A 21,310-nucleotide genomic window follows, 5' to 3' on the forward strand; every position below is an offset into this window, starting at 1 on the left:
ATGTTAACAATTGAAATATTTGCTGTTTAAAAAGGAATATAATACGAAATCACTTTCATGGAAAATTAAGTATTAGTAAACGGTTAGAATGAATGACGAATTAGTAGTCAAGTGTGAGGTAGTCACAAGGTCAGCTTGACTCACCGTCTTTCGGACATAATCGACCGTCGACCGGTGATTCAACTTGATCACACGTTCGACATAACATAGCCCTTTTGTTTATTTATATTTTGTTTTGTTTACTGAAGAGTAAAACTAATGAACATAAACCTACTACATGTGTGAATAAACATACCTACTAATCCTACTATAAAGAAGTAACATATAACTGTTTGTAATGTTTATATTTTATTTAAATAGCCACTTTTGTTGAGGGACTTCAGCGGTTGTACATTTTTCACAAAAGTTCAAATACCTGAAATTGCTTCTAAAATCGACAATATCTTACCTTACTCAATGATTGTTGAATTATGAAAATACACAAAAAAATATCTAAACAACTATAGCCGCGTTTCTGAGCACCCACATTTACGAGTTCTTAAGATATTATTTTTTCTAGGAATTAGTAAAATCAAGGATCAATCCATCATTCTGTTCATAAATTAGTAGGTTCTACTATATAAAGTGTTCAGCAATCCTAACATTTCTAATAATTTAAATACACTAACAATAATAGACATACCTGCATATAATTACAATTTAGCTAGATGCTTTATCACCTACCTCGGCCTTGATTGCAAGTTTCCGTACTGACTTTCGTCTAGGCATTTAGGTAGACGCTACACCTTTCTACGCAGTGAATACAATTACACTGTTTGTGTTGCCCTAGGAACTAATTTGAATCAAAATATGTAAATATCAAAAATATTACGATATCATAATTCATAATAAGAGAAAAATTCTGAACTTCATTGATTCACTCTATACCTATTAGCTATTAAGAATTCCATAATAAAACAATGGTTATAGTTTATCGACAAGGATATTGATAACGCGAACTGTTTTTAAACAATTCACAATTTCACATGCAATGCAAATTATGCTTTTTATCACGAAAGTTATCAACAGGTCATGAAACAAACTAAATCACTTTCAGTTAATCACCAAAAATATGTTTATTAATTGAAATAGATGTCGTAATACAAAGTTAAGGGGTTCAGCGTCCTTTCACCTAGAGGTCCTACACCAAAGAGGATCGAGCATTATATTGAGTTACTGTCAAAGTAAAATGTGTAATCACAGTGCACAGACTGCCATCTCTCGACACAGGCTTAAAACTTTTGAACGTCAGATTTGACAATTTGGCCCATATTCTGAGCGTGATTTGCTAAGCATGTTAAAATGTCAAATATGAATATTAGCGCCATCTAGCCGAGCGTCCCCCAAAGGTGTAACGCCATCTAGGCCACGGACGGTACCTTTTTCTCCATGGCTTTGAGGTACGTTTTTTTCTTAGACTTCATCGGTCTATACTATACTGAGTTATATGTCTTTGCCTAGACATACCTCTGTGATCCTGTGTAGTTTAATTATTTTTTTAACCCCTGAGTAGAAGCAGAGGCTAATCAAACTAGTCTACTTCACTAGCTTTTCTTTCCGCCGCAAAGACATAATTTTGATTTAAAATACAATAAATTTTCCTAATAGTACAGAATCTTTCATTTACGGTGGGTTGCATCTTTTGTCAACGTTAGAGAGCGTTCGCATTTTTTTATTAAATGTGAAACATCATTTATGCTGGTTAGGTGTATTTCCACTGGTTGTAATAAATAAAATGCTTTTAAGCACTGCTGATATCACTTAGCCAATGTTTGGTGTATCATGGATGTTATGATGTCATAATATACTGCTAACGAACCTTCATAGAATTTCGGAAAAAAATATACAATCAGAATAAAATTCACTGCTGCTGAAATAGTTAGTTATTTGTTATACAAGGGGGCAAAGTTGTATTTTAACGTCGAGTGTGGAATTGAAAAACGAGCAAGTGAAAGGATTCTATAGTTGAACCACGAGCGAAGCGAGTGGTTCGAGAATAGAATCCTGAACTTGCGAGTTTTTTAACACACGAGAAGTAAAATACATTTGCACCCGAGTGTAACACAAAACTTTTCCCCTCACTATAGCGAGGAAACTACAACGCAAAAAATGCGTTTATCACTGCTTCCAGTAGTTCCACAGGTGGTAAATCATTTCTATTACTAGATCCACCTACTTTTATCAATTTAAAAGCAGTTAATTTGACTTTATTCAAGGTCAAATTACTTTACCCACTAGTGGATAAAATGCGTTTTTACCCGCTGGTATTAAAGGACAAAACACGTGTTTCCGAGCTAGTGAGAAATTAAATTTGTATACCTAAATGGAATTATTTGTTTGAAAATGTGTTAATATCGTATTTAACAAATCTGTTCTCATTGCACGTCTTGCCTTAGTTCATCACTCTGTGACCTTGACAGCAAATGAGATAGGGTCAATTTGCACAATGGTCGCTAACATATTTTATTTTATTGATAATTGATAATGGGAAACAAACAGCGAAAATAACACATATAAAAGAATTACAATTTAGATATACATAGGCCAAAAACAGTTTCCATACTTACAAGGACCCTATAAAATTGTAACAACTTTGTCCCACATGTGACCTTGCTACCTGTCTACGAGTCATACGTATTTATAACTTTGGCCTGTTATGACCAGAGATCGGATTTTTGTGCGTCATCTCATACTAAAAGTCATTAAAATGACGTAAGTCACTAAGAATGTCGCAAATCCGTCCGATCTCTGGTTATGACAACTTATATTTAGGAAATTCATTTGACATATAGGCATAAGAGACTGGTTTTAATCGCTGCTATATAATATATATATATATATATATATATAGCCTTTAACACGCAGTCACGCACACAATGAAGTATCAGTTATTTTAGCGCTAATGTGACCAAACACAGCAATATCATAATATAGCACAACTTTGTTTTTCTTACTTATGGAAATTATACCGACGTAGATGAATATTGGGTCAATTTGGCCATCATTCCGTCATATTTCAGCTACGTTCCTCCCGGAAACTCATTTTGTCAGTGCCTCTCTATCGCTCCGGATCCATGTCCAACTCTTTCACTATGCATGCGATTCGTCTTTAGAATGATCTCCCTCTTGACATAAGGCAAAGTCAGACCAAGTCTCTGTTTAAGATCAAGTTGCGCAGACATCTTTTAGAAAAGTCTCATAACTAAGAGTCGTAATAATATATATATATATATATATATACACCTTGTTTCACTTAACACTAAAAACCTGAAAACCGTTTGTTCAGAATCGAGAGTAGAATCGATTGAGCTATATCTTGATGGGGGTAATATTTTTTGTTTTAATATGTATTATAAGTTATTGTTTACGTGCCCATTCTACAAATTCGTAATACAACATTGTGCATATCATATTGCTAGAGGTTGTATACATACCTTTTTCAGTATTTAGGGGTATTAATACTGGCTGGTTACTTGGACGATTATTTTTTCCGCTACTAGTTTGACGTTGTGCGTCACTTTAATTTTAAAGTTTATCATAAGTCATTACAAATTGAACTCTTACCTAATTACAACCTTGTCATTTTGAATGTTAGGCTTAAATTTGCTTACTGCGTCACCTGTCCAATTTGAAGTTTACTGTGACACAGTTTAACGTGCTTTACAGTGACATAACTGTCTATTGGTAAACCTTATGTCGTTGCAGTAACGTACACAATTAATCAGTTTTAAGGTTTACGATGGTAGCTAGCAATTATTTTATTGAGTGTAGAGTTAAAAGTCGAGTAGAGCTGCACAGAAAATTAAATATTCAATTTAAAAAAAAAACATCAAATTTAAAAATGAATATTCTAGATACGTTTAAAAAAATAAAAATCAGTTGGGGTGTCTGAGGTTTTGAGTGATACCGGAAACACGGTGTATATATATATATATATTTATGTATATATAATGTTATATGTATATTTATGTGTATTTGTAAGTAGGTATATATATTATTTTAAGTATGTATATTTTTTTAATATATATAATAGTAAGCTGTATGATATATATAATCATTTATGGTTATTTAGTAGGTATTCCATTTCTCGTCATTGGACATTTCCTGCACCTATTAAGCTCTTATAGATCTCTGTTTGGCCCAAAGGTTAGCTGGTAGAGAATGCCTTCTGGCATTAAGTTCGCCTTTTGTACATTTTTTTACTGTGCAATAAAATTTAAATAAATAAATATTTTATGTGAACCACCCTAAAAACTATGGCATATAATAAAACTATGTACTTAACATATGTATGTCACTGTTATGAGTTAACTTTAAATTAAGCATTATTGAATAAAGTTGTTCTATTCTATATTCAATGTATTTTGTTGCAGGTCACACCGACGACTACGCTTACATGATAGACAACCTGACGGAGCGCTATCCTAACACTAAGCTAATTCTAGTCGGATTCAGCCTCGGCGGCAATTTGATCACCAAATACTTGGGCGAGGAGCGCACCAGGCCCTCCTGCATCATAGGAGGCATCTCAATATGCCAGGGATACAACGCCATTGAGTAAGTACCTTGTATTATTGTTCGTCCTGTTGTACAACTCGTTAACCGTACCTACTGAAAGGATTTATGACCCAAGAATGATCTGATTGATCTGTTAAGAGGGCTACTCTTATGTATGAGTGATAAAGGAAAACAAAGCTAATAGTTTTAATCAGCCTCGGCGGCAATTTGATCAACGAATACCTATTTGAGTTTAAGGAGAAAATATGTCCCATAGCTCCTTAATTTGTCCACATAACTTTTGTACACCCATATTTTACATTATCCTTCATCCTGTTGAGCTACAATTTGGAGGATGGCTGTAAGTGTATTAGTGCTATAGATAGACAGATAAATAGATATTCGAAAATACAAAAGAAACTGGACTAGTTGTTTACGAAATATTTAAACCAGGAACAGACGAAAGCCCTGTTAACAATAGGTAGAAGTCATCTCCATAGGTCAGGGATAGGAAGTAGGAAGGATTTCTTTATCAGGGATACAACACGAACAATGCATGACATTGATACAGTTTGATTAATTCATAGAATTGGATGATTTGCAATACTAATTATCTTAGATAATACTTATTTACTTTTTTTACATAAATTATGTCTGTCTGATAACAATTGACTTTGAACTGTGAATGTTTATATACTCGCCCATATCACAGCCCATATTTACGCGTAAAATTCGGAAGTTTCTCGAGCGGGAAAATTATTATACAAAATCCAAAACGTTCTCTAGAGAGGCAGAACTTACGTATTGCCTTTTCCTCGTGGCAGCACCTAAAGAGCATGATGATCACATCTGAATTATAATTTCATGCATAGTAGCTTTATTACTTCTGATTTTTGGACAGATTGATGATGCAAAATTATAAAAGCTCTGAATGTCTTGCTCCCGGTACTGATTTTATTATGACCGAATTGTGGCTATGCAAAATGAATAGGTACCGTGATCTTGCCGTGTTTGCACTTACCATCTATATTAATTTTATCCTAAAATTGACTCGACTTGGTTCAATCTCTTGTCAGGTTAAAGTAGTTAGACAGTCAAAAAGACCAACATTTTCGTCAGTCATTTTTGTTAAGCTGCTGCAATCGCTCCCACCCCCCTTGAAACCAGATATCGGCACTCATGGCTAGTAAAACAGGATTGTCACCAGGTTAATAATAAAATTGAACGTGTCAATGACTTGAGGGGGCCTAGCGTAATAGCGAATTACAGTTCCACCTAAATTGCTAATAGAGAATGTAAGTTTGGTCCTAACGTTGATATGAAATCTCGTAGGAAGGTCTTACCTTGGGATCAAAGTTGTCAATATCACTGTACTTGCTTTAATATTAATGATTGTCCTACAAAAACATTTGGTATATTCTCAAGACATTCTTTCTCACACCGATCAATGTAGCTTTTTCGCTACAGCTGATGGCTAATTCTTTTTCCCATGACACATTTTGAATGGTCAATTTTATATGGTAGTTCCACGCCATATCTTACTCGTATTATGATCAGATTAGCATTGCCTTAGGTTTTGTAGCAGCTTTCCGAGAGATACATGGGGAGTCTTTGATGAGATAATGATGAATGATTTCGTGTTTGCGAAAGCATTTCCCATCTCATTATCTGACATCTGACTCTGATTTTTCAACCCCGGAGGCGTTATTATATTTTTTAAGTTAGTTAGGTTAGGGGTATTTTACAAAAATAACTGAAAAATATCAAATAACGTTTGATACATAGGTTCCTAAAACCGCATATTATCAAATTTTAAAATACTGCGCCAAGCGCCTATGCCTTACCAAGGAGTTGTCAATGGTATCATTTTCATATTGAACTGGGGCAAAACTTGTAATAAAACTGTACATCAAAACGAAAAGTACTCGGCAAAAGTCAAGTTCTAGGTCATGTAATGTCCTTTAAAGTCACCACGCGGGGTGTGAATTCTTTTGACCTGTCAGGTGGCAGATTGAATCGATAACCGAGACCTTGTGGCTATCCGTTATCACCATCTACAATGTCATTAATGGCTACCTTATGACATGCACGTGCATTGACAGGTGCTATAGGTGCATTCTGTATAATCATATATAATTTATCAGCACTTGATGTTTATCAAACGGCATTTACGTGTTGAATAATTTGGGCTGTAAAAAGAATTTGATTATTCTATAACCTAACCACAAAATTAATTTTTTGAAAAAAACCCCGACATAGTCTACCGATTTTCATGAAACATGGCTAAGAACACTCCCGACTAATTCAGCTTTCAAACAAAAAATCTAAATCGAAATCGGTTCATCCCTTCGGGAGCTAAGAAGCCACAGACAGACACACACAGAAACAGACAGACAGATAAACAGAATAATAATTAAAATTTTGAAAAACCCCCGACCGCGACCTAGTAGACCGATTTTCATGAAACATGGCTAAGAACACTCCCGACTAACACAGCTTTCAAATAAAAAAAACTAAATCGAAATCGGTTCATCCGTTCGGGAGCTACGATGCCACAGACAGACACACACACAGACAAACAGACAGACAGACAGACACGTCAAACTTATAACACCCCGTCGTTTTTGCGTCGGGGGTTAAAAATATGACGCTATTATATACGCTATTATAAGTTTGTACGAAAATTACGAAATCTACATTTACAAATGAATGATTCAAGACTGAATCCCACACAAATCCTTCTTAACTTCTGGCATCTAACTCATTTCCTGCGTAACCCGTAAATCGGTACTTACAAGTCTCATATCTATTTAAAGGTACTAATAGCGAGTATTTGAAGGCATGGATGTTGTCAAGAACATTTACTAACAAAGAACTTTTGTTCCAGCACTCTAGTGTACCTCCTCCAATGGCAAAACTTCCGTCGCTTCTACCTCTACGTGATGACTGACAACTATCGCAACATCATCACGCGGCACAAGCGCAACCTGCTCAGCCCCGACCTGAAGAGCAAATACGGCCTCGATGAGAACACTATTGTGTCTGCTGGTACCCTGCCGGACTTAGACGAGGCCTATTCTAGGTAAGAACTATCACTCTGTGTAGATTAGGTACTTAATGGGTGCCTACAAGCGCAACGTGCCCATCCCAGAACTCGAGAGCATGTACGGCCTCAATGAAAACATGATCCCCTGGTCCTGGTACCTGCTAAAACATCAACTTGACACGATACAAGGTAAAAATAAAAGATGCGCTTATGAACGTTAAGCGCCGGCTCTAAACCAAACCACCTGAATTGACACAAACCCAGCCTCAGCGCCGTAATAAGCAGGTCAATAAGAATACGAATTTGTCCCACTCTGCCCGATTTAGAATAAAGCTCTCATTCACTTCATTTCCTTAGCGCAGCTCTCTACACTAGGTAGACAACATTCTATGGGCATTTTCAGAATTTGGGACCCCCCAATCAGCGAAAGTTGTTAACAAAAATTAACTCACTGTCAGTTTTGTGACGATAATTAAGCATGAAATTTCAATAAAAATATTGTTTTTGTGTTAATTACATAAACTTTTAAGCTATAATCTACATTCATAATGTGAAAAAAGTAAATTTTTAGACAGATTTTATGATTAATTGTCGTCACAAGACTGACAGCGAGTTAATTTTTGTTAACAACTTTTGCTAATTGGGGGGACCCACATTCTGAAAATGCCCCTATTCCTTTTTAGCATCTATGGTGAAAAATCAGCCTTATGTAATGCAACAAGCTGGACCTGGTGTGCCGGTCGATTCTCTTTGAGGCCGGTTCGATACGCAAACAAAAAACTAGAAAGGGTTTGGGGAGGTTGCCATTATATTGCAGCCATGGTTTTGCCGCTTGCGCCAAATCCGGTTTTTGCGTCAAGAAATTACAAAGACATAATTACTGAGGGTTACTTAAGTCTACTTATATGCTCATAATTAAGATTGCATTTATATTGCTACCCCATATGCGTAATGTCAGAAGCGCATGTGCAATGGTAAGCGACTTTTCTTTAGGGAATGATTATTGCATTTAGATCATTTCGTGGAGCTTATGAACTTAAGTGCGGTACCTATGTCATAGAAAACGGGTATTCACATCTCTCCCTACAGCTGCTGGCAGCACTGGCGCCCTGTTTTCTTACATGCATTGATTTGAAAGGGACGATACTACAATGTTGCCAGTTTTTAATTACTACTCTTTTTGCCAGGCTGTAAGCGCCACTTGCAAATAAAACTTGATTGTGAGTATATAAACTGTACATTTCAGAATAAAAAATAACAAGGGGATCAACCTATCATCAACCTGTCTATTGTGGGATGAGCATGAAAATAAATGTCGGAACCTGACATGACACGCAGGTTGCTGGTTCAATAGTTGCGTTTATTGAATCATATCATATGTTGCTGCTGTTTGTATTACTAATGCGTTGCTACTTGCTTTGTAGAGCAGAAAATGTAGTATGCAAGGGTTTTTGTAACACCATTTATGGAAAGTTGATTTCTTTAAAGGATCCATCGCTCCTTGCGAATTTGTCATTAATTTGTAAAATGTACATTTTAATACCTATAGGTACATTAATTTGGGGCCTATACAGTATACAGGTTTAGGTTTTATTTGGTCAAACTACATAATATGACAAAATAACCCAACTGAGTTGGTTGATGCTTCAAGAAATAAAATAATGTAAGCATCGGCCAATACATCTAATTATGTCCGGCTCACTCACTCATATAATTTAGCTAGAGGTTATAAGAAGAGGTTAGAAGCAGATTAGACTATGGTAGCTTCCTATATGACACTAGTGCAAAAACCCATCTTTATAAATTAGAAAAGGTCCAAAATCAGGCTATGCGCATTATAGGAGGTTTTATAAAAAGCACGCCTATACATAGTATGCAATGTGAGTTATTTTTACAGCCTCTATTGATTCGCAGACAGTATTTAGCTTGTAAGTTTTGGTTAAAATCTAAAGCGCTGCTTAGCAATCAGTCTGTTGATGTGATTGAAGACCTGGCTATGTGTACCCAGCGTCGTAGAGTGAGATTAAAAAAGCGTGTTACAAAACACGGAGAAACTAAAAAGCCAAAAATAATAAACCTTCGAATTCAGATTTCTTATCGGATTGCAATAATCTAAACATCCAAATTATAAACAAATCAATTATTTTTGTAGTCGGTACCAGACCTGTTCGTCGCCTTGCTATTTCCTGTTTGCCCCACCCAACCATACGCAGGCTGGCCCCGACTCCAAAAATAATTGATTTGTTTATAATTTGGATGTTTAGATTATTGCAATCCGATAAGAAATCTGAATTCGAAGGTTTATTATTTTTGGCTTTTTAGTTTCTCCGTGTTTTGTAACACGCTTTTTTGAAGGCGGTTTTATTTTTTGTTAAAAAGTTAATTTATTTGTTGATTTTTAGTGGTTCCTAGTGATATTATATGTATCAGTCCGAATATGTGTACAGTAGTGAAAGAATTATCCTTTAACTCCTAACCGTTGAGGAGTTGACCTTCCATCATCAGCTCAGCCACATAAAATTATTACCATCAGGCGTAAATACTGGTGTACCTTTGAAAAATACACTAAAAACATTACATGTGCCTATAACATTTGAAGAGTTCCCTCGATTTCTCCAAGATCCCATCATCAGACCCCGACTTGGTGCCAATGGGACCATCTCGGGGTTAGACCCGTTCGATCAAAAAAAAAATTTTGAAAATCGGTCCACGATCCTCGGAGATATCGAGTAACATACATACAAAAAAAAAATAAAAAAAATAAAAATAAAAATTCAGTCGAATTGAGAACCTCCTCCTTTTTTGAAGTCGGTTAAAAAGAACCACTTTTATTAAGTACTTCTAAGATGTTTCAAGACGTTCAGACTCATGCAAGTTATCAGTTGGGTATGTTTTCCTTAGACACATGGACTAGCAATATTGATATCATGAATTTCATTCGAATAAATTTGGATTGTATAACTAAACCTAAAAAATCCTACAGCCGCAACCAGCTGAAACATGTCTGTCTTGAATACCTAGACGCTAATTATAATTCATTTTACCAAATATACACGGATGGTTCTAAAGACAAAGATTGTGCTGGTGCAGCATTGTATGATCCTCAAGCTCAATCATCAATCAAACTCAAAATATGCAGTGATATTTCAATTATGCAAGTAGAACTGATTGCTATTGCAGAGGCATTATCTTTGATTCAATCAATACAGGGTGACAAATTTGTAATTTTGACTGACTCTAGAAGCTCTCTGCATCATTTGGCTCAATGCACCTCGAAGTTTCGAGGAGCACCGATAGCCTACTCAGTTTTGGAAACATTATTGTCCTTAAGTAAGCAGTCAAAGACGATCAAGCTGCAATGGATACCATCCCATATTGGCATTACAGAAAACGAAATTGTGGATATACTGGCAAGAGAAGCTTGTACTGACTGGGTAGATTTTCATTATGTTCCTACTTTTTCTGATCGCCTAAGACTGGCAAAAGTTCGATGTCATGAAATGTGGAGCGAGTTCTATGACCAAAGATCACGGGAAAAGGGGATTTGGTACAGAACGGTTCAGCCACAACTTCCGAGGTCAATTTGGTTTGATAATTGTAATTTAAATCGCCTGGAAACAACACTTGCTATGAGACTTCGAAGTGGACACATTCCATTAAACAAATTTGCTCACTTGATGCGTAAGGTCCCATCACCGAACTGTTCTGAGTGCGATGTAAAAGAAGATGTTTATCACATTTTGATGGAGTGTGTCCGCGACGAATCGGTGCGGCGAGAGATTCACGAGGAAAACTTTTTTAAGATTGGTGGTTGTAATTACATCTTATCTCAGCCGCTGTCAGAGGCCGCTAGGTTAATTTATAAGCTTGTAAATGTAGGCTTAAGTAGACGATGATACTTATTTAATGTAGTACATACAGAGTTACAGAGCGACATCGTCACTCAGTGACAAAGCTCTTTCAATAAAGAAAAAAAAAAAATCAGTATCTCGCCTTGAAAAATAGGTAAGTTTGCACGCTACGCGATCCTGATGAAAAGGGACACCTACAACATTTCTAAAAAAAGTTTAAGCTCCGCGTAAAGAGTAGCTTCGCTCCACAAAAGAGCAGCTTCCCTCTACAAAGCTAACGTAGCATTCGACATTTATGTATTGATAGCACTTGATAGCCTGACGCGACATTAATTTAATTTGTCCTGTTGGTCTCATCTCAAGGTACCATCAGGGTAAAGACTAAAGAACTATCAGAAAAAACAATAATTTTTAAGAAAAAAAAAACCGCCGCCTTTGGGGTTTTGGTGAAAGCTACTTGCGAATATTGGATTATGTAGAAATGTGTAGGTATTTTTTAAAACTGCTTTTAATGCTTTAATTATTTGATGGCAACACAAATAAATATACGCATACCGTTAAGGTTTGAGGAGTTTCCTCAATCCCTCATGAATCCGATTATAAGAAATCGAAGCTTGACAAAATTTGACTTGAAAACTCAATATTCTTAACAAACATAACTAAATAAATGTCACTGTTCTGAATTTAAATGCATGCTATTCTTATAAAAATACCAAAGTCACTCGTAAGTGTGCCGTTCAGATTTAAGGAGTTCCGTTCTGATCTTCATCAGCAGTTCCACTGCACCAAATGTCACTGTTCTGGACGTAAGTGCATGCTGTTCTTATAAAAATACCATAGTCACTATAAGTGTGCCGTTCAGATTTGAGGAGTTCGGTTCTGACCATCATCAGCAGTTCCACTGCACCAAATGTCACTGTTCTGGACGTAAGTGCATGCTGTTCTTATAAAAATACCAAAGTCACTATAAGCGTGCCGTTCAGATTTGAGGAGTTTGGTTCTGACCATCATCAGCAGTTCCACTGCACCAAATGTCACTGTTCTGGACGTAAGTGCATGCTGTTCTTATAAAAATACCAAAGTCACTATAAGCGTGCCGTTCAGATTTGAGGAGTTCCGTTCTGACCATCATCAGCAGTTCCACTGCACCAAATGTCACTGTTCCGTACGTAAATGCATGTTGTTCCTTAAAAAACACAAAAATCACCATACGTGTGCCTTTCAGATTTGAGGAGTTCCCTCGATTTCTCCAGGATCCCATCATCAGAACTGGGTTCTGAGAAAAATGGGACCAATCTGTATGCATATACATTCAATCAAAAATAAATTTTTCAAAATCGGTCCGGTAACGACGGAGATATCGTGGAACAAAAAAATAATAATAAAAAAACATATAGACGAATTGAGAACCTTGATATATTTTGTTTTTATACTAAATTGTCATGAATACACCGTTTTTTTAATATAAATAAAAAAATAAAGCACTAAGAAAAATGTTGTATTTACTGACTTTTGATTGGACTACAAAAAAAAGGGCACCTACTCAGATAAGGTTTTTACTATTTTCTACTGTTCTAAAGTAGGACAATGACATTGTAAAGGTTTGAAAGCGGGATCGGTTACGGTTTTCTTACAATAAGATACCTATTTTTCAGTTTCATACAAAAAAAAACACATTTTATTTTTTTCTGCTTAAAATAAGCCTCATTTTGAAAAATTTTATATGACATTTTTTATTTCTCATATCATTTTCAACCGAAGAGCATTTTTTAAAATAGGATTTTTGGAAAAAAATGCGAATGTCCATTTTTTATTCATTTCGATCCACTGTGCTACGCCTTAGTTTTTAAAAACAAAAACTAAGTAAATTAAAACTAGTAGGCAGACAAAGTCAATTAAGGTTAACTATGTGTAACATTGTATCCAAGACTAAATATTTGATGACTGCACGTGTAGTAGTCGATAATGTATATGTAGTTGGTATGGCGATGGCGTCAGAGATATTTCGATGTCTACTTTGCTGTTACATTTTTAAAGATGTAAACGAAACGTACCACGCAACGGTATAAATTCTTAATTCTTATATATGGACGTAGTCAATATTAGGGTAGTCGTTGTTACCACTGCTTTAAGGTTCTGAGTTCGAATCTCAGTCCCAGACATCTCAGTTTAGTACGAGTACAAAATATGTAAGTAGGTTCCGCTTATGCGTATTTATGTATAATATCTCATGTGTAATTTATCTAATTATTTATTTATTAGTAGGTAAATCGGCATAAACAGCTTACAATATCATAAGAGACATAAAAAAAATTGCTGTCTTTTTACATTCATGTCAGTAGATATTTATAGAAGTAGTATTGGCCATGTATGGTATTATGTGCACGTAACGACAGTCAAGGAAAGTAATCACGCAGCTAATGATCATTCAGTGCAATCTACCATTTCCATTACCCACACATTACATTACGTTCATACGGGCATTCGCATCTTTTTCCACGATTAGGCATGGTTTTCCTTTTACACTATGGAGAAAACATGGTGAGCGATATAGAGAACCATCCGGACCGTTATTACTTATTACCAAGGCATACAGAACAGAGCTGTGCTTAGACCACAGATTTCATAGATAGATAGATAGATTTTTATTGGTATTAATCATAATCATACACTGTCAGTTTCAATAATCAGTTACAGAAGATAATTCATTCATTAGTTTCATTACATACATTCACGTTACATTTATCTATAAATTACTTAACAAAGTCAGGAATTATAGTATTGATTAAACCATATTTATATGGGTTTATGCGTGTAAGGACTAAAAGGAAATATAGCGATGTATAAAAATGTCTACTTGAATAATTTCGTCTCTATATAATTTTGACAAAGTATAAAAATGTCCACATGTATATTAGACGAAATATAAAGATGTGAGGAATTATGACGATGTATACTAATGTCCACTTGAATAATATTGTCACAGTGTAACTATGACAGAATATAAAAATGTCCACATTGTATTGCTATATACATATATCTGGCTTTAGTCCCTTATTTTTTGTTTTTCAGGCAATATTTAATTTCAGTGGATTTTATTAACCTCTAGCGGCCCACCATAAAAAAAATTTGCTAAACAAAGGATAAGGGAAGAAAAAATGCCCTTTAATGATTAGAAGTTGTTTTTTTTTCTATAGTTACTTACACTTAGTAGTACGATTGTGCAAAGTTTTGTTGAATAATTCCCAGTGGTTCAGCCAGCAGAAAAAAAAACCAAATTCATGAAATATGACTTTTCTCTAAAATTATTTAACTTTATCATACAATCTTTTTTTCATTTTGGTTAACTAAAAAGTACTTATAACCTGGAAGAAAATTGAGTCTCCAACTATAATATTTCTGCAAAAAGTATGTAAGTCAACATTTCAATTTTTTTTTTAGTTTCTGAAGGAGCGACCACTCTAAGAAGTGATACTTCTAAAAAAGCCTTATTTAATGACCTGTCAGTCATATAAGTTTGACAGTTAAACTCGAAAAGCAAGTGTCGAAATTAAAAAATAATGTTGGTTGGATTTTGTTACATTTTATTGTTATACCGTTCTAACACCGCCAAATAACTTAAAAATTTATTTCCTGGTCGAATGTGTAAAAAAAAAAATTTTCGACTAATTGGCTTTATAAAGATATACAGGGTATATTTTGATAGCGGGTCAGTGAGGGCAACTACCAGATCCCGTGCTGCTACGCGAAAACGGTCTAAGGAGACATTCCATCTATTTCAAATTGATGAAGATTGGCGTTTACAGATTTTGGAAAAAACATAGGTACATAGGGTAGGGTGTGAGAAAAAAGTCATTTTTCACCAACTTTTTTTTGATGCTAAAAGATCCCATTCCTCTCAAGGATCAAAAGTTTGTATGGAACTATGGAACCAAAAAAATTCCGGCTAGAAAATCCACAAATCGAGAAAAACTTTTCCCATACAATTTGTGTGAAAAAAATATTTTTTTATTTTCCAGGTTATAAACTGTACTATTTAGTTAACCAAAACGAAAAAAAGATTGTATGATAAAGTTAAATAATTTTAGATAAAAGTCATATTTCATGAATTTGTTTCTTTGTTTTTATACATCGCTATATTTCCTTATAGTCCTTACACGCATAAACCGTTATGTCGCTTGGTAACCAAAGTACGAATATGACTCTCTAACGCGCGGTGAAAGCAGCCTTTTACAAACATCTGATTTTCCATGTGGGTAATTCTGCCTTTTCTAGAACGCATTACCACCAATAATGTCAATATGACAATTTGTTTGCAATTTGCCGTGAGCGATGAAATGGAAGATATCACATAATGGGTTGACGTAACTTGTGCAAATTAATATACCACGCGTCGTTTACTTTGACAACATAACAATAGGTTTATCAGACAACATACAATGCATACAGTTTTAGCATTATTACATTAGTACTATTAAATGAATAGTTTCGCTTCGATACCACGAAGTAACTTGTAGAAATGGGGTGTAATGTGTAATTTAACATGAACTAAAACTGTTTTGGGAAAATGCCCGTAATAAGAAGTGGGCTTTGTTAGGCATAGCCACTGAGGCTCAGCCTTACCTACAAGGGTGCGGTACCTTATTGCTTATTGACATTTGATGAGAACGTAGTTTGTTTCCGTATTTGACTTTCAATTCATACATTTTTAGGGTTCCCTTTACCAAACTGGCCCTTTTAATTTCGTCATATCTGTCTGTGTGTCATTAAACCTACTCTTACACTATAGATAGGACATTATTTAAAAAAAACACGACTTATCCTGTGGCTCTACATCTCAGAGTCTATCCGTTAGGGCCTGGCCACATGGGCGCGTTGCGGCGACGCACCGCAAAAATTCTGCGTTGCGTTGCCGCGCCGCCAGTTTTTGCGGCAGGAAATCTGCGGCGCGGCACCGCGACGCAAGAACTCGCGGTGCGTCGACGCACCGCAAAAACTCGCGGCGCGGCACCGCAACGCAGAATTTTTGCGGCGCGTCGCCGCGCCGCCAAAACTGGCGGTGCGTCACCGCTGCTCGCAATTGTGAACTGTTGTGTTCGAATTAAACTTCGTGTCGTTTATATTTAACCCTTCTTTACTTGGTGATGGATTTTTTTCCAAGCATCACAAACATTGAATCAATAGTAGATTTAGTAAAGTTTTTCACGATAAAATACTAAGCAATATTCGAATTTTTCAATATGCTATTAAAAATCATCTTTTTTTAGTTACGTTGTTTCATATTAAAAAAATGGTGATAGATTTTTTTCATTATTTTTCCAGTGCTCAGCATATATACCACCATGGTGTCATATATCTGTAAATTGTTAAAAAAAGTAAAATCATGCAATTAAGGGTTTATTGACATTTATGGAGTGCCTCTCTAATTTATATTTCCGCAATGGGTACATCGATGGGTAGATTTAAATAATAACATTTTTAACCCCCGACGCAAAAAACGAAGGGGTGTTATAAGTTTGACGTGTCTGTCTGTCTGTTTGTCTGTCTGTCTGTCTGTGTGTGTGTCTGTCTGTGGCATCGTAGCTCCCAAACGGATGAACCGATTTAGATTGATTTTTTTTTGTCTGAAAGCTGAGTTAGTCGGGAGTGTTCTTAGCCATGTTTCATGAAAATCGGTCCACCATGTCGGGGTCGGGGTTTTTTTTTTCATAATTTAATTAAATAAATAATTTTATGACTTTTATGTAATTCCCAAAAGATTTGACAATTTGTAAATACATAGGTAAAGAAAATATTCGTTCTATCTGAATATGACGATAGGTACCTACGTTAAAAATAGAGCGCTTTCGAACTACGCCCGATCCGAATCCGATAAATTCGTGAAAATAAAATTACGCACTATTATGGACTATGGACGGAAATCTGGCAGGATTTTGGAGTAGGCCCTTGAGGCAACCTGCTAAGATGCTTCTCTTAATCATAGTCAACCTCAGGTCTGCAAGCTGGCAGCTGGGGAGCGGGGCTAAATCGACAATCGATTATATTTTTAAGACGATACAGGATGGTTCAATTTCCATACCAACGCTCTCGACTATTTCCTCCCTGGTTTTTGAAGGTAGACTGATTTTTTCAACACAGATTATTCTATAAATTGAAATAGACATCATACACGAAATAAAAAACGACAAGGCCCAAGGCAACAATTAGTGCTTGCACCTCCTATCTCCTTTGCAGCATTACGATATAGCGAAAGACTATTTTTTAACCCCCGACGCAAAAACGAAGGGGTGTTATAAGTTTGACGTGTCTGTCTGTCTATTTGTCTGTTTGTCTGTCCGTGTGTGTGTGTGTGTGTCTGTGGCATCGTAGTTCCCGAACGGATGAACCGATTTAAATTTAGTTTTTTTTGTCTGAAAGCTGAGTTAGTCGGGAGTGTTCTTAGCCATGTTTCATGAAAATCGGTCCACTATGTCGCGGTCGGGAGTTTTTTCAAAATTTTAATTTTGTTGTTAGGTTATTAAATAACAAATCAAAAAAATATTCAATAAAATAATTTGATTTGTTCCCAGTCAGATTGTTATTAATTATTAATCTTATCTGTGTTGGAACGTTTTGATATTTTTATTTTTAAAGACGCTCGAGTCAATAAAAAATTTCCAAAAACGGCCTTTTTCATTATGGCGCAAAAAAAGTGATACTCAAGATTGGTAACAATTAGCCAAAAAACCTAAACGGTACGACATAGATTTGATGAAAAACGTGTGACCTGTGCCTTTAAAAAAGTAAAACAGAAAAACGTACGTCGTTTTCGTACGTGTTTTCGCTACGATCAATATGCAAATGGATAATTTAGTAGGCAAGTTTTATTTAAATCGATTAAATCGTAAATAGTGGCTTGCAGCTAAAAATAATGTTCAACTGGAAAAACCTAGGTACGTTTTTTCGCTAGAATCTACATTTTAGTAGGAAAATTTCTTAAAAATAGATTAAAATTAAACTGGTACAGATTTTTTTAATTATCCCATTATAGTGCCCTACTGCTGGGCAAAGGCCTTTCCCCTTGATTTCCTCAACTCCCTCTGGTGTTATTTTTCCGGCCATGCAGTCACTCATAAAGGCGTCCAAGTCGTCTCACCATGCATGCGACAGACCAGACGTGGCATGCACAAATACACTTCAGCATGGCGGTTTTCTTTAATATTAAAAATGCATAATTCTTATTTCGCATAACAATGAATCTGCATAATTGAAATTTGCATACTATTATTACCTATAACTTTAATTATCCTAAAATGAATTGCCATACTTACTAACAGTATGGAGCAAGCGCTTGGATCAATCAGAGGCTGATTTCCCAATTTCGAGCGCTCGATTTTGAGTGTTTAATTTTATACTGTCTCACTTATTAAGCATTAAAATAGGCATTTATAATCCAACTAAGTATAACTAAGTATCACTTACCATCAGGTGTGATCGTGGTCAAACGTCTACCTATTCATACTAAAAAAAAAAAAAAAAAAAAAGTAATTCTGCCTTCTAAGCCGCGGTCCTGGGTTCGAATCCCAGTAAGGGCATTTTATTTGTGTGATGAACACCGATAAGATTTGTTCCTGAGTCATGCATGTTTTCTATGTATAGAAGTACTAGCTTTTGCCCGCGGCTTCGCTCGCGTTAGAAAGAGACAAAAAGTAGCCTATGTAACTCACCATCCCTTCAACTATCTCCACTTAAAAAATCACGTCAATTTGTCGCTCCGTTTTGCCGTGAAAGACGGACAAACAAAGAGACATACACACACTTTCCTATTTATAATATTAATTATGGACGTATATCGTCGCCTAACACCCATAGTATAAGCTATTAGCTTTGTATTGTGTAAGTGACCGGCCACATCAGAGCGTCGCGTGTCTCGGGGCGCGCAACGGACGTCCGCGCCACGCCACCTGTGTAATTCAAAAAACGTCTCCTCAGTACATTTTGTATAGGAAGGACGTAAGTAAGACGCGCCCCAGGTGGCGTGGCGGCGGCGTGGCGCGCGCCGCGCCGCTTGGCGGCGCGCCTTACGTCCTTCCTATACAAAATGTACTGAGGAGACGCTTTTTGAATTACACTCAGGTGGCGTGGCGCGGACGTCCGTTGCGCGCCCCGAGACACGCGACGCTCTGATGTGGCCGGTACCTAAGGTGTCTCCCAATATTTATTTATTTTAATTATTTAACTTCTTAGTATTATTTATTACTAGCTTTTGACAGCGGCTTCGCACGCTCAGAAAAATACTAAATTATTAAATATTGAAGAAATCGATGGATTTGATTTAGTTTGATGTTTTTTAGTCAGTATTTTGTTCGTGTTGGGGTGGTGAAAAATGTTGTGTTTCACTCGGTGGCAAAGTTTAACGTGCCGTACGAAGGTTAACCATGTGTGGATCCAGGGGGGATCCCTGGAGCCTAGGTTGGCCATACAAATAGACCACGTGACCTCCCCGAGGGGCCTGGGCCTTTACCACGTGACCTCCCCTGGGCACAAAGCTGGACCCGCGCTTGAGGTTAACGTGCCTTTAAACCCTCGCAACGCTCAAGATTCCACTTTTTGAACCACTCGCTACGCTCGCGCTTCAATATTGGAATCTTTCGCTTGATTGGGTATCAGGGGACCGATTTTTGAGTCTCACGGCGTTCGAATTCAGAAAATTGTCACTGAAAATAATAGGCAACCGTTTTCAACCGGTATTTTAGTGACAGTGAGACTCAAAAATCGGCCCCCAGTATTGGAACGTGCGGTTGAACAACAACTTTGCCCCCTAATAAAACAAATGACTATTGACTGGCTAGTTAAGTTGTAAAAAACCGGTATATCATGTTAAATTCGAAAAAAATGTTCAAAATGTCAGTGTCAAGTAAATGACGTTTAATGTCATCTATAGGTATACAGGGGTATTAAACAAAAATAACAAGTTGGGTATTTTTCTGAGCGTGCGAAGCCGCTGTCAAAAGCTAGTAATAAATAATACTAAGAAGTTAAATAATTAAAATAAATAAATATTGGGAGACACCTTAGGTACCGGCCACATCAGAGCGTCGCGTGTCTCGGGGCGCGCAACGGACGTCCGCGCCACGCCACCTGAGTGTAATTCAAAAAGCGTCTCCTCAGTACATTTTGTATAGGAAGGACGTAAGGCGCGCCGCTTGGCGGCGCGGCGCGCCACGCCGCCGCCACGCCACCTGGGGCGCGTCTTACTTACGTCCTTCCTATACAAAATGTACTGAGGAGACGTTTTTTGAATTACACTCAGGTGGCGTGGCGCGGACGTCCGTTGCGCGCCCCGAGACACGCGACGCTCTGATGTGGCCGGTCACTTACACAATACAAAGCTAATAGCTTTTACTATGGGTGTTAGGCGACGATATACGTCCATAATTAATATTATAAATAGGAAAGTGTGTGTATGTCTCTTTGTTTGTCCGTCTTTCACGGCAAAACGGAGCGACAAATTGACGTGATTTTTTAAGTGGAGATAGTTGAAGGGATGGTGAGTTACATAGGCTACTTTTTGTCTCTTTCTAACGCGAGCGAAGCCGCGGGCAAAAGCTAGTACTTCTATACATAGAAAACATGCATGACTCAGGAACAAATCTTATCGGTGTTCATCACACAAATAAAATGCCCTTACTGGGATTCGAACCCAGGACCGCGGCTTAGAAGGCAGGATTACTTTTTTTTTTTTTTTTTTTTTTTTTTTTAGTATGAATAGGTAGACGTTTGACCACGATCACACCTGATGGTAAGTGATACTTAGTTATACTTAGTTGGATTATAAATGCCTATTTTAATGCTTAATAAGTGAGACAGTATAAAATTAAACACTCAAAATCGAGCG

General features: G+C 36.6%; 1 protein-coding gene across 1 annotated transcript in view; it reads left to right on the forward strand.

The window, feature by feature from the left end:
• Positions 1-21,310, forward strand: part of LOC125227015 (abhydrolase domain-containing protein 2) — a 38,493-nt gene that overhangs the window by 9,661 nt on the left and 7,522 nt on the right. Inside the window, exons 4-5 of the mRNA XM_048131205.1 lie at positions 4,413-4,596; positions 7,424-7,618. Of these exons, the coding sequence (XP_047987162.1) occupies positions 4,413-4,596; positions 7,424-7,618 (379 nt within the window). The remainder of the gene's footprint in view (positions 1-4,412; positions 4,597-7,423; positions 7,619-21,310) is intronic.

The sequence above is a fragment of the Leguminivora glycinivorella genome, chromosome 6 (assembly GCF_023078275.1).
Source record: "Leguminivora glycinivorella isolate SPB_JAAS2020 chromosome 6, LegGlyc_1.1, whole genome shotgun sequence".
NCBI lineage: Eukaryota > Metazoa > Arthropoda > Insecta > Lepidoptera > Tortricidae > Leguminivora > Leguminivora glycinivorella.